This window comes from Rhinatrema bivittatum, chromosome 1 (assembly GCF_901001135.1).
Source record: "Rhinatrema bivittatum chromosome 1, aRhiBiv1.1, whole genome shotgun sequence".
NCBI classification, from domain to species: domain Eukaryota; kingdom Metazoa; phylum Chordata; class Amphibia; order Gymnophiona; family Rhinatrematidae; genus Rhinatrema; species Rhinatrema bivittatum.
The window spans coordinates 422,068,228-422,084,567 of record NC_042615.1 but is presented as its reverse complement, the minus strand read 5'-3'; the positions used below and the strand labels follow the sequence as shown (position 1 = coordinate 422,084,567).

Below are 16,340 nucleotides of genomic sequence, written 5' to 3'. Positions count from 1 at the left end.
ATTTGGACCGATCAACCCTGCAGCCCGTCGCCGAAATGTAAATTTTCCAACTGGGCCGACCTGGCTTCTAGCCGATTGATGTTCCAAAGAGACTCTTCTGCACTCCAGCGCTGTCATCTCCTGACAGTGAGCTCCCCAACAAAGGAGACTCTCATCAGTTGTCAGAACTAGCCACTCTGGTGGGTGAGGGAAACTCTGTTTCATAGATGAACCGCATGCAGCCACCACTGCAGTTGGGAGGAGACTTCCATCGGCAGGTGGAGCCAAATCGAATAGTCCTGAGACTGCGGATTCCACCAAGACAGTAGGGAGTGCTCAAGAGGACGCATATGCCACTTCCAAGGTCACAGTCATTAAGCCAAGTACCTGCAGGTAAAACCATACTGTCGGGTGAAGAGTGTTCAACAGTTGGAGCTGAGTTAGCCACTTCTGAATTTGAGTTTCCGGCAGGAACATCTTATCCTGCTTCGGTCAAACCGAACCACCTGGCATTCCAGCAACTGAGTAGGCTGAAGGCTGCTCTTGCTAGGTTCACACCCAGCCAACTCACCTTGTGAGTTACCAGGTGGCTCTCTTCCAGCGACTTGAAGCAAATCAGCCAATTGTCTAAATATGGGTGTACTAGCATTCCATTCTCTCTCAATTTTGTCGCAACTACTACCATTACCTTGGAAAAGGTTCTGGGAGGGGTGGCCAGACCAAAAGGCAGCACCCGAAACTGCAAGTGGCATCCCAGAACTGCGAACCGCAGAAAGTGTTGATGTTCTAGTCGGTTGGGAATGTGGAGATAACGACTCGAACAGATCCAGAGAGTTCAGAAATTCCCCCGACTGCATGGCCATTATCACCGAGCGCAATGTTTCTATGTAAAAATGTTTCACTTGCCTATAATGGTTGATGCCTTTGAGATAAAGCATGGGACGAAAAGAGACTGCCTTCTTTGGCCCAACAAAATTAATGGAATATCGCCTGTATTTTCTTGAGACATGGGCACTGGGACCACAGCCTTCAGACTGAGGAGCTTGCCAATGTACCCGTCACTGCCTGCTTCTTTTGTGGGAGTGGCGTGGAAACTTCATGAACACATCCCGAAGAACATTGTGAAACTCCATTGCATATCCTTCTTGTATCACCTCCAGGACTCGCTGATCGGATGTGATTTCGACCCACCTCTGATAAAAGAGAGAGGCGTCCACCTATCTCCTGTTCCCGGGAGTGGGTCAGCAAACCTTCACTGGGAGGCTTGGGAAGTTCTACTACCTGAGCCTGCACCTCTTCTAGGTTCTCAGGGATGACGGGACTGAGACCCACCAAAGAATCAAGTCTCTGAAAGGTCGCTCCTCTATAGGGTCAAAAACGCTTGGATCCTCTAACACGACCTCTCATGTTAAAGGAGCGCTGTGCCTGCTTCTTATCCTCCAACAAACGAGGAACCGGAGATTCACCCCAGTTACTGGCCAGTTTCTCCAACTCGCTGCTAAACAAAAACAAGCCGTTAAAGGGCAATTTGTTGAGGTTAGCCTTGGAGGTCGCATAAGCTGATCAATTTCTCAATCATAACTGACACCTGGCCTGCTACAATCGAAGCCACCCCTCTGGCTGAAATGAGGACCAAATTACAGCCCTCATCTGCTAACAAGGCAGCAGCTAGTTCCATAACTGCCTTGAAGTTTACCCCAGAGTCATCAATTTCCTGGGAGAGAAGCAAACAAGAGAGAGCCACCAAAGAACAACAAGAAGCAATCAGCACGGTCACTGCCATGGCTCTAAATGCTTAAGGCTAGTCTCAATCTTTTTATCATGAGCATCCTTAAAGGCCATTCCTCCTTCCTCGGAAATAGTGGTCCACTTGGAGACTGCACACACAAGTTCATCTACCTTCGGAAAACATAAGTGCTCTCTTATCACTGGATCCAGAAGGTACAGGCCTTCCAAAACTCAAACCCCTTTGAAATTAGCCTCTAGGGGGCCCCACTCAAGATCAATCAATTATTGAATGGCCTCCATCATGGGGAAAAAACAAAAGGATTTACACAAGGAACCCAAAATGGGATTTCTCTTTGGTTCAGATACTGAATCTGCCCCAGGAACTCCAAGCATATTCAAAATCTGGGAACTCAGAGGTGGCAGTTCATCTCTATGAAAAAAAATGTAATATAGCTCTATATGGTTCTAATCCGGGGGGGGGGTGGAATTTCACCATCCTCAAGATAGTCGGGATCGGCATCATCTGCTGTACCATCCAGATCCAGATACCTAGCCAGAGGTCCCGCTGCTGCCCTAGGATTACTCCGGCGCTTAACTGAAGGTCCAAGCAAGGTTCCTACCTGTGCCTCTGTTCTAGGAGCATTGGAAAGGGCTAAAAACTGCACCTGAAGAAAGGACTGCAACCCCTGGAAAATTCTAACCATGAAAAGATAGAAGTATCCAGACCAGGAGGTACCTGAGGTGTACTCACAGAGCTACCTTCTCCTGCTGAGGAACCAGTTAGGGGAGTTCCAAAATCAGATGCCCCACCTAAGTCATCTTTACCCAGACCCACATCCGGCTGGGAAGAACCCAGCTTAGTGAAATCAGAGGAAGGCAATTCACTCTAAGCCTCCAAACAGCGCTGGCACAAATTTCGGGCACTCCTGGCTCAAACGCCCATATATGACTAGCAGTGCAAAGAGAAAGTGCTTAGGCTTGTTAGGTATAGGCGCCATTATGGCCGACAGTGTGCTGAGCACCAGCTGGAGGCATGCGTCTAGTTTTTTTTGTTTTGTTTTTTTTAATATGTGCGCTCAACCTAGATGCCCAAAAATTATGCATCCAACACTTAAGCACATACACCTAGGCACCCAAAAACAAGCACACAAAAAACCTAAGTGCACAGTACACATGTACACAGATCTCAGCGTGCAGCCACTACAGCGTCGCTTAATGTGGATGCACAGACTGCACGACCTGACTGTGCGACCAAAAACTGGGCATACAACCTGAATGTACAGCTAGATGAACACACCGGATTGACAATCCTGTAGAGGGCAGCCTTAGAAAGCGTGTGAAATGCCGTTGCGGCCTACCATGCGGCATGCAGCAAAAAGCCTCGGAGCGGGGCCTAGCCCAAGGAAGCTGCTCATGTCCCTTGACCTCCCAAGCAGCGGGACAAACATCGGACCGATGCGCCGAGCACGAAGACTGGGGAAGGAGGAAGCCCTACACAACAACAACCTCCTTTTAATTCTGTATAATTTTTTTTTATAAACTTAATGGAGCTCGGCCTTGCCTGGCTGAGTACAGAGACGGTCTCCGGCTGCAGGAGGGAGAGGGCATGTGCCATCACTGACACGCTCGGCTTTCTGCACCCACTGCCTTTTAGCTGCTCAAGCAGCTAAGTCCACGCCCTCTGAAAAATCAGCTAACGGACCAAGGCACTTGTCTACGGGACCATGGAAATCACCTCAGGAATTCTCAACTGTGAAAGGGTTCACAGGAGAGAGCAGAGTTGCTTACCTATAAGAGATGTTCTCCAAGGGCAGCAGGATGTTAGTCCTCACACATGGGTGACATCATCAGATGGAGTCCATCAAAGAAAACGTCTTTCAAAGTTTCTAGAACTTTGACTGGCACACTGAGCATGCCCAGCATGCCACTATCTACGTGGCCACGCGGGTTTCCCCTTCAGTCTCGTCACAAAGAATTACAAAAATAAAATGACAAACTTAAAATGAAGCCTGACTCCACGGGGTAGCGGGCGGGTTTCGTGAGGACTAACATCCTGCTGTCCTAGGAGAACACCTGTTACACCTTCCTACCTAGTGCGTCTCATTCCCTATGTTCTCGATCTGGAGGTGTGGAAGCATGGATCCAGGACCGTTTGGCCTTTTTGAAGATGGACTCCACTACCACCAACTGGTGGGGAAGCTGATGCTGCTCAAAACCAGGGACTTCCATACAAGGCAGACAGCATCTGCCTTCCTGTTTACCAGTGACATGGATACAGGATGTTCCAAATGTGTAGGAGTAACTCCTTGAAGATCTCGTGCATGGGAACAGCTACTACCTCTTTTGGAACATCAATAAACTGGAGCACCTTCAGCATGTGGTATCTGGTATCCTCTTCCATCAGGAGTTGAAAGGGAATAGACTCCGCCATGGTGCGGATGAAAGCAGGAAAAGTTAAATCCTCTGGTGGAGACTGGTGCCGCTCCTCTGGGGGGGGGGGGGGGAACAGTTCTGAAAGGATGTCCTCAGAGACATTGGAGGAGGACTCAGAAGTATTGTCTCCCCCCATGGGTTGTACGGAGCTTCCTCCTCACTGAAATCCCTGAGTGAGGTCAGTGGGGGACCTGCGCTCACTGCCCTTGGCCTGGGCCTTGGAGGCACTGGGGGCATTGAGGCCCCCGAAGGACCAGGCACCAGAGCTGGGAGTGACGACCTTTCGAGGTCATCTGGTCACAGAACCAGCAAGCCCAGACATCGTGCAATGCCTGGAGAAGAACTCTGAAAAAACAGAGCAGAGCTCCACAATGGCAGAAAGAAAGAGATTGAAGCACTGAGAGGAGAGGATCACCTTGCTGATGGCTGAAAGGAATCAGTAAGTTTTTGCTTGGGAAATTTACTTTCGGAATATTATTTAAGAACATAAGAAATTGCCATGCTGGGTCAGACCAAGGGTCCATCAAGCCCAGACCATTTTGTCCAGGTGGACGGTAGTATACTCCTATCACTATACTTTTACCCAACACACATGGGATTTCTACCCATATAGACTCTACTGAGCATTTACTCTCTTGTATGATCTTTATCCTGTTGGACTCTATACCCTCCCGGACATAAAGTGCCACACCCCCACCAAGTTGGTCCTCCCTATCATTGCAATATAATTTGTACCCTGATATAGCACTGTCCCATTGGTTATCCTCCTTCCACCAAGTCTCTGTGATGCCAATTACGTCAATCTCATCATTTGCTGCTATACACTCTAACTCTCCCATCTTACTTAGACTTCTGGCATTGGCATTGGCATGTAGACATTTCAAAATGTGGTTTTTGCTTGTTTTTAACAACCTGCTTTTCAGTTGTTTGGGATAATTCGGAAATCATTAGCTTTGGTGATTTTTTACCTATAGGCATATGAACTATGTTTGCTTTTAATGGAACCTCTCTGTTGGGATGTCCTAACTCTCCTGTTTCATTAGTATCCTTCAAGGATACATTTCTCCGAACCATGCACTGCTGAGTGACTGTCGGCTTTCCCCCTTGTTCTAGTTTAAAAGCTGCTCTATCTCCTTTTTGAAAGTTAGTGCCAGCAGCTTGGTTCCACTCTGGTTAAGGTGAAGCCCATCCTTTCGGAAAAGTCTCCCCTTTCCCCAAAAGTTTCCCCAGTTCCTTACAAAGCTGAATCCCTCTTCCCTGCACCATCGTCTCATCCACGCATTGAAACTCTGGAGCTCTGCCTGCCTCTGGGGACCTGCACGTGGAACAGGAAGCATTTCAGAGAATGCCACCCTGGAGGTTCTGGATTTCAGCTTCCTACCTAAAATCCTAAATTTGGCTTCCAGAACCTCTCTCCCACATTTTCCTCTGTCGTTGGTGCCCACATGTACCACGACAGCTGGCTCCTCCCCAGCACTGTCTATAATCCTATCTAGGTGACGCGTGAGGTCTGCCACCTTCGCACCAGGCAGGCAAGTTACCAGGCGGTCCTCCCGTCCGCCAGCCACCCTGCTATCTACATTTCTAATAATCGAATCACCAACTATGATGGCCGGCCTAACCCTTCCCTCCTGGGCAGTAGCCCTGGGAGATTTGTCCTCAGTGCGAGAGGACAATACATCACCTGGAGAGCAGGTCCTTGCTACAGGATCACTTCCTGCTACACCAGGGTGATGTTCTCCTACTGGGAGACCTTTCTGATCCAAGGCAGCACTGGGGCTGCCAGAATGGATTTGGGACTTGGCTACTATGTCCCTGAAGGTCTTGTCAATCTCGTCTCTGTCTCCCTCAGCTCCTCCAAGTCTGCTACTCTAGCCTCCAGAGATCGGACTTGTTCCCTGAGAGCCAGGAGCTCTTTGCACCGAATGCACACATACAATCTCTCACCGGCGGGTAAAAAATCATACATGTGACACTCAATGCAAAAGACTGGAAAACCCCCCTCTTGCTGCTGGACTGCTGCCTTCGTCTTAGTTTTATTGAGTTCCTAGTTAAGTTTAGGATACTAAGGGAGTTGGAATGAGAGTACTTTAAATTTACAGGTGAATTTAGTAATTAATCAGCTAGTGACCTACAAGGGGATGAATAACATTTCAATAAGGGCTGGTACAATATTATGTTTTAGATAAGACCCTGATTGATTTTTAATGACAAAGTGTCTCGTGCTGAAAAATCAAGGGGTTGAGTGGGTGGGAAAGACAGACACTAGAATTAACTATCTCTGGCTTGCTTATTACCTCAGACACACACAAACTCTAAAGAATATATCCCTTAATTTCACCTTTCACCAAACTTTTATAAGCCCAAAAATTTCTGAAAACTATACTTACCAATCCTCTTAAACCACGGTTAAATTAATCTTCACTCAGGGCCTCCGGAACTGGGGCTGTGGAAGTCAATCTCTGGATCGCTTGCGGCGACCTCTGGACTCCTCTCCCGGGGGATGTTGGAAGCAGCATGCAGATGAGCCTTCCGGTCCTCCTCTACTGCAAACCGTACAGGGCCTCCGGAAGCTGGGGCTGTGGAAGTCAATCCCTGGATCGCTTGCGGCGACCTCTGGACTCCTCTCCCGGGGGATGCTGGGAGCAGCATGCAGATGAGCCTTCCGGTCCTCCTCTACTGCAAACCGTACAGGGCATCCGGAAGCTGGGGCTGTGGAAGTCAATCCCTGGATCGCTTGCGGCGACCTCTGGACTCCTCTCCCAGGGGATGCTGGGAGCAGTATGCAGATGAGCCTTCCGGTCCTCCTCTACTGCAAACCGTGCAGGGCCTCCGGAAGCTGGGGCTGTGGAAGTCAATCCCTGGATCGCTTGCGGCAACCTCTGGACTCCTCTCCCGGGGGATGCTGGGAGCAGTATGCAGATGAGCCTTCCGGTCCTCCTCTACTGCCTCGTGGGAGTCTGTGATGGACATAGTCTGGGGCACTGGTGGAAGCCTGAAGTCGCCAGAGGAAAAATTAACCGGTGTGCAGTCAATGACCGGCAGTCACCGGGGGATGTCACCATCAGAAATAAACTGCGAAGAACATATAAACTTACCACAACGTCTACGAGCCAAAGCCAGGGAAGATACAGGGACCCAGTGCGAGAAAACCAAAGAAAAAATTCTCGACTGTGGCATTTATAACAAAAAACAGCACGAGCTCCACATCCATGAGACGAAAGCTCCACGTAAAAAACAAGACTGAAGAGGGACCCTGCGTGGCTGTGTGGATAGTGGCATGCTGGGCATGCTCAGTGTGCCTAGTCAAAGTTCTAGAAACTATGACAAAAGTTTTCCATGCCGGGCTCCATCTGATAAAGTCACCCTTGTGCGAGGACCACCATCCTGCTTGTCCTAGGAGAAGACAAAGCTTGACAGACTCAGAGACAGGGAAAATAGGGAGGTGCTGTATGTGCTAGACCAAGTGAGTTCCAGCTATATGTGCCCTGCATGATCCTAATTACAACACTCCCAAGGAAAAAGAGACATGCATGATTACACATTTATTTATTTATTTAAAATTTTTATATACCGACATTCATCCAGGATATCACATCGGTTTACAGTGTAACACAAACAAACGCCAAGCATGGCACTTTACATTGAACAAATAAAACAAGTTTTATTTGTACATATGTACAAAAGGAAGACACTAAGAGATAAACAATTTAGGAGTGCTAGAAGGAGAGGGGGGAGTGATGAGCAGAGGGAAGGGCTGAGAAAAAGGTAGGAGAAGGGCGAAGTGAGGGGATGGAGGACCAGAAGAGGGGGGCAGAGGAGAGGAAGGGTGGGCAGTAGAGAGGAGGGAGAAATTAGGTGTATGCCTTGGTGAAGAGCCAGGTTTTGAGCTTCCGCTTGAACGATTTGATGCATTCCTCTTGCCGTAGTTCAACTGGCATTGTGTTCCAAAGGGTCGGCCCGGCTATCGATATGGCACGGGCTCTGGTAGATGTTAGTTTGTAGAGTTTAGGGGAAGGTATGGGCATAGTTGCGAGATGTGCTTGTCTAGTAGGCTTATTAGACTGGTGTAAGCGGAAGGATTCATTAAACCAGTTCATTTCAGGATTGTAAAGAGCCTTGTGGATGAGAGAGAGAGTCTTATATTGTATACGGGAAGCTATTGGGAGCCAATGTAGATCTTTTAGAACAGGTGTAATATGGTCGTGTCTGCGTAAGTTGGTCAAGATTCGGGCTGTTGTGTTTTGTAAAATTTGAATGGGGTGAATGGCGTTGTTAGGAAGGCCAAGGAGAAGGGAGTTGCAGTAGTCGGTTTTGGCAAAGATGGTGGTTTGGAGCACTGTTTGGAAATCGGGGGGGGTGTAGTAAGGGTTTTAGTTTTTTTAGTGTATGAAGTTTAAAGAAGCCATCTTTTAGTATGTTGTTGATAAATTTCTTCAGTGTGAAGTGCCCATCGAGAATGATACCCAGATCACGGACTTGTTGAGCAAATTGGAACTGTGAAAGAGGGGGAAGGATCGAGTGGTTAAGGGGTGAGATGAGCATGATTTCAGTTTTAGTAGTGTTGAGAGCTAGGTGGATGGAAGAAAGGAGATTGTTTATGGATTGGAGAGTATCGTTCCAGAAATCCATGGTTTTAGAAATAGTCAGTGATGGGTATGAGGAGCTGAACATCGTCAGCATATATGTAGGGTGGGAGATTTAGGCTGGATAGGAAGTGACAGAGGGGTAGGATGTAAATATTGAAGAGGGTTGAAGAGAGGGATGAACCTTGAGGGACACCTTGATTAAGGGGGATAGCCTTGGAAACATGATTGCCTAGCTGAATTTTGTAATCTCTATTGCTGAGATAAGAATTGAACCAGTTGAGGGCAACACCTGTAATGCCTATTTCAGTCAACCGCTGTAGGAGAATGGGATGGCTGACAGTGTCAAATGCGGAGGAGATGTCAAGGAAGACAAGTATGTATGATTGTCCTTTCTCAAATCCTTTAATAATGTGGTCTGTTAGGGAGAGTAGAAGAGTCTCAGTACTATGAGATTTCCGAAAGCCGTATTGTGCTTGTTCATATAAAAGATTTCCTATCAAGTTAAGAGTCACTATTGGTGTTAATTGTTGTGAGGTGCTGAGAGCAGAGCCCAGGTACTGGTCTGGATCTGAGCATCACACAGTAGTGGCTTTTCCATGTACAGCTGATCAGGTCTGAAGGCTCACCAGTGTGCCTTCAGACCTGACTTTACTAGATAAGTTGGGAAACTTATCTAGCAAAGCAGCTGATTCATTTACTGGCATTTTGCTACATATGAACTTGAAAAAGTTTATTATTAATTTTTGCCTCTCTGGAAAGCTTCTTCTCAAATCTTCTCTTGGCCTGTCTTACTACTTGCCAGTGTTTATGCTACTGCCTATTTTCTTCATTTGGGTCTGCTTTCCATTTTTGAATGATGCTCTTTTGTCTTTAACTGCTTCTTTCATGTTATTATTAAACCATGCTGGCAGTCATTTGGTCTTTCTTCAACATTTTTATGCCTTTTATCTGGGCTTCCAAAATGCTGTTTTTAAACAATGTCCACACCACATGCAAGCTTTTAATCTTTGCAACTGCTCCTTTTAGTTTGTTTCTAACTAATTTCCTCATTCTATCAGTCTCCCTTTTTAAAGGTTTATGATTCTGTAGTAGTTATTCCTTAATGTTTTCCCTCCAGTGATCATGTCAAATTTGATTGCATTCTGATCACTATTGTTTAACGACCCCACTACAGTAACCTCCTGCATTAGGTAGTGTGTTCCATTTAGGACTAAATCTACAGTAGCTTCCCCTTTGATTTGTTTAGGATCAGCTTCTCCATGAAGCAGTCATTTATGGCATCTAAAAACTTAACCTATCATGTCCTGATGAGATCCAGTCAATACTGGAGTACTTGAACTCACCCATTATTATTGTGTTGCCAAATATGCATTTCTTATTTCTGCTTGCACTTTACAGAGTATTTCTTCATCTGGGCCAAGTGGATGGTAGATTATGCTCACTGTTATACCCTTACTTATCACACATGGAGTTTCTAACCATAAGGATTCCAAACTGCATTATGTTTTCTGTATGATTTTTATCCTGCTTGATTCTATACCATCTTTTACATATAATACCATCCCTCTACCAATTTACTTTGTCCTGTCACATCAATATAATTTATACCTTGGCATCACTGTGTCCCATTGGTTATCCTCCTTCCACGATATCTCTGAAATGCCTATGTCTATATAAATGCCACACATTCTAACTCTCCAATAGTACTAAATAGACTTCTGACATTAGCATACACACATTTTAAAGTATGTTACAATGTGCTAATTAACAGAATATACAGGCAATGTAAAGTCATTCGCATCCGTGTGCTCTTTAATTTTCATCCATCTGGGCTACTTCAGCCTTAACCACAACCTCTCTACTGGGATATACTAACTTCCCTGTTTTCAAGTATCCTTAAAAGATACATCGTTCCAAGCCATGTGCTTCTGAGTGACATGTCTGCTTTCCCTCCTATTTTAGTTTAAAAGCTGTTCTATCTCCTTTTTTAAATGTTAGAACCAGCAACTGAGTTCCAACCCATTGGAATAAGCTCCTGCATCCCAAAAACAGTGACCAGTTTCTAACAAATCTAAAGCCCTTGTCCCTGTACCATAATTTCATCCATGCATTGAGATTCTGGAGCTTAGTCTACCTCTGTGGTCCTGCACATGGAATGGGAAGCATTTCTGAGAAATCAACCCTAAAGATTCCGGATTTTAATTTCTTATCTAAAAGTCTAAATTTAGCCTCCAGGACCTCTCTCTTCCACCTTTCTATATAATTTGTACTCAGCACTTTCTAAAATCTTATCTAGGTGATATATGTGGCCTGCTATTTTTATGCAAGGCAAACAAGTTACCAAGCAATCCTCATGCCTACCAGCTACCCATATATCTACATTTCTAAAGATCATATCACCAACTATAATGATAATCCTAACCCATCCCTCTTGGGCACACAGAGCCTTGGAGTCACATCCTCGATGAAAGAGAAGAAAGCATCATCTAGATGGTAGGTCCTAACTATAGGATCACTTCTTTCTACACCAAGGTGATGGTCTCCTTTCAGATTAGCTTGCTCTTCCAAAGCAGTAGCAGGGCTACTGGACTGAAGTTAGAACCACTCTACTATGTCCCTGATGGTGTCCTCTATATACCTCTGTTTGCCTCAGCTCCTCCAGGTCTGCCACTCTTGCCTTCAGAGACTGGACTCATTTTCTGAGAGTCATGAGTTTTGAACTGGATGCACACATACAATCTCTTACCAACAGGTAAATAATTGGACATATGGCATTCAGTGCAAAAGACTGGATAGCCCATATCTTGCTGCTGGGGTTCTGTCTGCATCTTCATTTTTGTTGATTTGTTAAAATTTTTAAAGCTGTTTAAGGGCTTTGGTATTTTTTAATGTAAAGATTTTTAAATTTTATTATTAAGAATGACCAAAAATAGGATTAAAAATAGTCAATCACTAAAATCAGGGATAATTGTATATTATTCTAAATTACTAATTGATTCTTATTTGGAAGATTCCTCCTAAGGGGGATAATAATAGATATATCAAAAAAATGTGACTGGAGTGGGTGGGAATCAAACTAGTGACAAGTAATCCAGGAACCAATACTCTCATCTTTTTAGATCAAGTGAACTTTGGAAACTCACAATTACAAAACTTAGAATTAAATGCTAACCTTAAACTATATACACAGACAGCATGTCTCCCCTGACCTAATCTGCCCCTGGGAATAACTCTGCACAATGCAGATAAAAGTACAGTCATCGGAGAACAGTGTAGTTTTATCTGCATGAAAACTAAGAAATTTTCAAAACCCTATTTACCCAGGTAAATACTTTTAAGAATTGTTCTGATACCAATGCTAATGCCCAATTCTTGGGATACACCTACTGCTAAGTGTAGAGGCCAGGGTTATACAATTTCCACCCTTGATGACTGCAAATGCATCTCCTTTTTAAGATAACCACAATCAGTGTTCATGAGATACATTTGGTTAAAGAAAACAGATTAATGTGGATAGCTTGGTTACCATGAAACCTCTGATCCATCTGCAACCATCCATAACTGCAACTGTGCGCCAGTGATCAAGAGCTTGACTCAGCCAAAATTTCCCCCCATCTTGTGCCCTCAATACGTCCTCTTTCACATCTCAGTTGTATGAAAAAATCTTCCCAATATGTTCTATTCAGAAAGGATAAAGCCTAGGGGTAATTTTCAAGAGGATTAGCACGCTTAAAAGTGGGTTTTCATGCATAAATCCACTTAACGCAGATAAATGGGCTTTTGAAAATTGCTACAATAGTTTGTTACTGTTAATTATGTAACTTTTGAAGATTACCTCCTAGATGTGTAGTGATTCACATTTTGAAAAAAAACAAACAAACCCCACTTACCATGCACTGAATCAGGGGTGAGATACACAATTGTTTCTAATGGGAACAAGTCAAAATAACTCTCCTGAGTTGTATCCATCTAAAAAGAAAACGTAAAGATATAATTACCCTTGTTATATATAGTGGGATCAATATTTAGAGCTGGCCGTTTAAGTAACTAAGCCGGACATAACTTATTATAGACGCATATATAACCGCGCTTAGTTATAACTGGCTAAGTTTAGATCTGCTCTGTGTCTTGTCTAAACTTAGCTGCATTACTTATGCGGCTAAGTCCGAACATCTGTAGTTAGTCACACAACTTGTATGGCTAACTCACTCCACCCTGATCCACCCATTACATGCCCACAAGTTATGCAGCTAATGTTTTAGCCATTTAAGTGACTTATGCAGCTGAGCAGCGGCCACTGAACTTAGCTACATATTCAGCAGCTGCTACTTAGCTGTATAAGTTACACTTATCCAATTAAATAGCACTGAACGAGTTTTGAATATTGACCTCAGTGTAAATTTGAATGTATAAATACTTCTCCTCACTTAATATAAACACAATTCAAAGCCAATCAGGTGATTTAGATTTCTCAAACGTTAATGTATTCTTATGCAAAGTGAACCCAAGCAGAAAAATCACACAAAATCTCAAGGACTGTGACAGTCAATTGAACAGGAGGATATTAAGATAAGACTGCAGAAAAACAGTATCTGAGTAGCTGGGGTTTCACATCAAACTGACCCCTTCTTATTTATATTCTATTTTCTTTTGTATTACCTAAAATCCACAAACAGGCCCAAATACATTTCTAACTTCTACATACTGCCATGCTGTCCTCAACAGCTCCCTCTCATGTGATCCAAAATATTCTTACATTCAAGAAAACTGTAGACTCTCCTTCACTCCCCCAGCCACATCCCCACACAATGAATCCTGAGACATCTCTGAATATCTAATACCCTGCTGCAGAACTTCCCAAACCCAGCAGGAGTACCTACCCCCATCCCCAACAGCTCTGGAAATCCCCAATTACTCTCCATGAGGTATATCTGCAGGCATTTGGTGAAATAATCAAGTTAACTTTCACCTTTTGGCTACTCCGATATCCAGGCCTGCTGAAGCAGATCTGAAAAGCCCTGTCTGGATGCATGGAAGGAGCATACCTCCTTCCCAAAACTGGAATGAGCATGAAGGGAACCTACCAGATAGTTGGAAAACCCATCATTCATCCTCACGCACTCTTCATGAATAGGGCTGTCTGCCGGAAGACTAGTGAGATACAGCCAGAAAGGTTTTGCAGCTTTCTTGTTTGCACCATACAACCTCCCGATCTGAGCAGCAAGTCTGCTTATTTCCTTGAAGAAAAAAGAATTCATCACACTAACTTCAAACACCACACATGAATAAAGGAAAATTGGTTCTTACCTGCTAATTTTCATTCCTGTCCAGCAGATGGATACAGAGAAAAACTGAAAGGGTATCCTATATCAGGACAAAGCCTACCCTGCGTCCCATCAGTACAAAAGTTATCAAAGCAGACAAAGAACAATTGAAAAATGAACCAGAGTAAGATCAAGCAAGTAACAGACTAACAGTCAATTGGAAGCTAGAGGTTCAACAGGTAAGTAGTCGCTCTTACATGAAATATAATATAAGGAGTACCTCCGGTGCCTTATAGTTCAGGTAGGAAGTAACCAATCCAAAATTCTGTGAAAGAAAAACTTTCTAGCAGACAAATCACGAGCAGATGTAGCAAGGGAGGGAGTCTGGACTGATCCGTGGTACTACAGGAACGAAAATTAGCAGGTAAGAACCAATTTTCCTTTCCCTGTACGTACCCGGATCAGTCCAGATAGTGGGAGTACCCAAGCTTCCCTAAATAGGGTGGGACCGAGACAGCCCCGTTCGAAGTACTTGCTTACCAAAGGAGCCAAACAATGGTGCCTGGACATCAAGGCGGTAATATTGAGCAAAAGTATGCAGAGACTTCCAATTGGCTGTTCTGCAGATTTCTTGCGGAGAGACAGACTGACTCTCCGCCCAAGAAGTAGCCTGTGAAAGCAAAGAATGGGCCTTTAAGGCTCCGGGGACTGGCTGGCCCAGACAGATATATGCCGACGCAATAGCCTCCTTTAGCCAGCGAGCAATCGTAGCTTCAGAAGCCTTGTTTCCCTTATTTGGACCACTCCATAAAACAAAGGGATGATCAGAGACTCGAAAATCATTTGAAACCTGTAAATATTGCAGTAGTACCCTCTTTAAGTCAAGGCGCCGTAGGTCACCACCAGAGGTGCTCGCAATGTCCTCAGCGGAAAAAGCAGGGAGTTCAACCGACTGATTGACGTGGAAGGAAGACACGACCTTTGGCAAAAAAGATGGGACCGCCTTGAGGGAGACACCCGAGTCAGAAAAGCGAAGAAAAGGCTCCTTTATAAGGCAACGCCTGGAGCTCGGACATCCTCCTTGCGGAGCAAATAGAAACAAGAAACACCGTCTTGAGGGTTAGATCCTTAAGCATAGCCTGCCAGAGAGATTCGAAGGGCGCCTCACAGAGGACTTGAAGCATCAAGTTAAGACTCCAGGAAGGACAAGTAGCCCGGACAGGCGGATTCAAATGCTTGGCCCCGTTGAGGAATCGAACGACATCCGGGTGAGCTGCCACCGCGTAACCATCGACAGTACCCAAGAGAGACCCAAGGGCCGAAACCTGTACTCTCAAAGAATTGAAAGACAAACCCTTGGAAAGGCCATTCTGTAGAAAGGAGAGAACCTGGGTTACCGGAGCTTTGTGCGCCAGCACTCCAGACTTGGCACAGACCATCTCGAACACTCTCCAGACTCTGACGTAAGATAGGGAGGTGGAGGGCTTACTGGCCCGCAACAGAGTAGAGATAACTCTTCTTTATAGCCCTGCCTCCTCAGACGCCGCCGCTCAAAAGCCAGGCCGTTAAGACAAAAGCGATCTGCCTGATCGAAAAATACTGGACCCTGCACCGAAGAGGACCGTCCGTCACAAGATTCACCAGATCCGCGAACCATGGCCGCCGAGGCCACTCCGGTGCTACGAGGATGACAGGCCCCCTGTGTAGTTCTATCCTTTTAAGAACTTTTCCCACCAGAGGCCAAGGTGGGAACATGTAGAGGAGAATGTCTTGAGGCCAAGGAAGAACCAGGGCATCCACTCCTTTGGAGCAGTGCTCTCTTCTGCGACTGAAGAATCTGGAAGCCTTCGCATTGCTCATAGTGGCCATCAGGTCTAGATGAGGGACCCCCCCCCCCACCTGTGTACAATCAGATCCATTGCCCCGGACAACTCCCACTCTCCGGGGCCTAGACACTGCCAGCTGAGGAAGTCGGCTTGGACATTCTCCTTTCCCGCTATGTGGGAGGTTGCCAGCTGATCCAGGTGACGTTCCGCCCAGGCAAGCAGCTTGCTGGCTTCCAGGGCCACCGGACGACTTCTGGTGCCCCCCTGCCGATTGATATAGGCTACTGTGATAGCATTGTCGGAAAGGACTCGAACCACCTTGCGACGAATCAGGGGCAGAAAGACCTTGAGTGCCAGATGGACCGCCTGGGCCTCCAGATGATTGATGTGCCAGGGGGATTGTACTGGGGACCAGCATCCCTGTGTAGATTGAGTTTGATACACCGCTCCCCAGCTGGAGAGGCTGGCATCCGTTGTCACAATGATCCGAGGAGTTTCCAGGGGCATCCCCTTCAATAGAT

The 16,340-nt window shown here is 45.6% G+C and overlaps 1 protein-coding gene across 1 annotated transcript in view; it reads right to left on the bottom strand.

The window, feature by feature from the left end:
* TRMT10B (tRNA methyltransferase 10B) overlaps positions 1 to 16,340 on the bottom strand; it is a 94,488-nt gene that overhangs the window by 24,695 nt on the left and 53,453 nt on the right. The window contains exons 5-6 of the mRNA XM_029603373.1: positions 13,814 to 13,966; positions 12,620 to 12,698 (exon numbers count right to left, since the gene is read on the bottom strand). Coding sequence (XP_029459233.1) covers positions 12,620 to 12,698; positions 13,814 to 13,966 — 232 coding nt within the window. The remainder of the gene's footprint in view (positions 1 to 12,619; positions 12,699 to 13,813; positions 13,967 to 16,340) is intronic.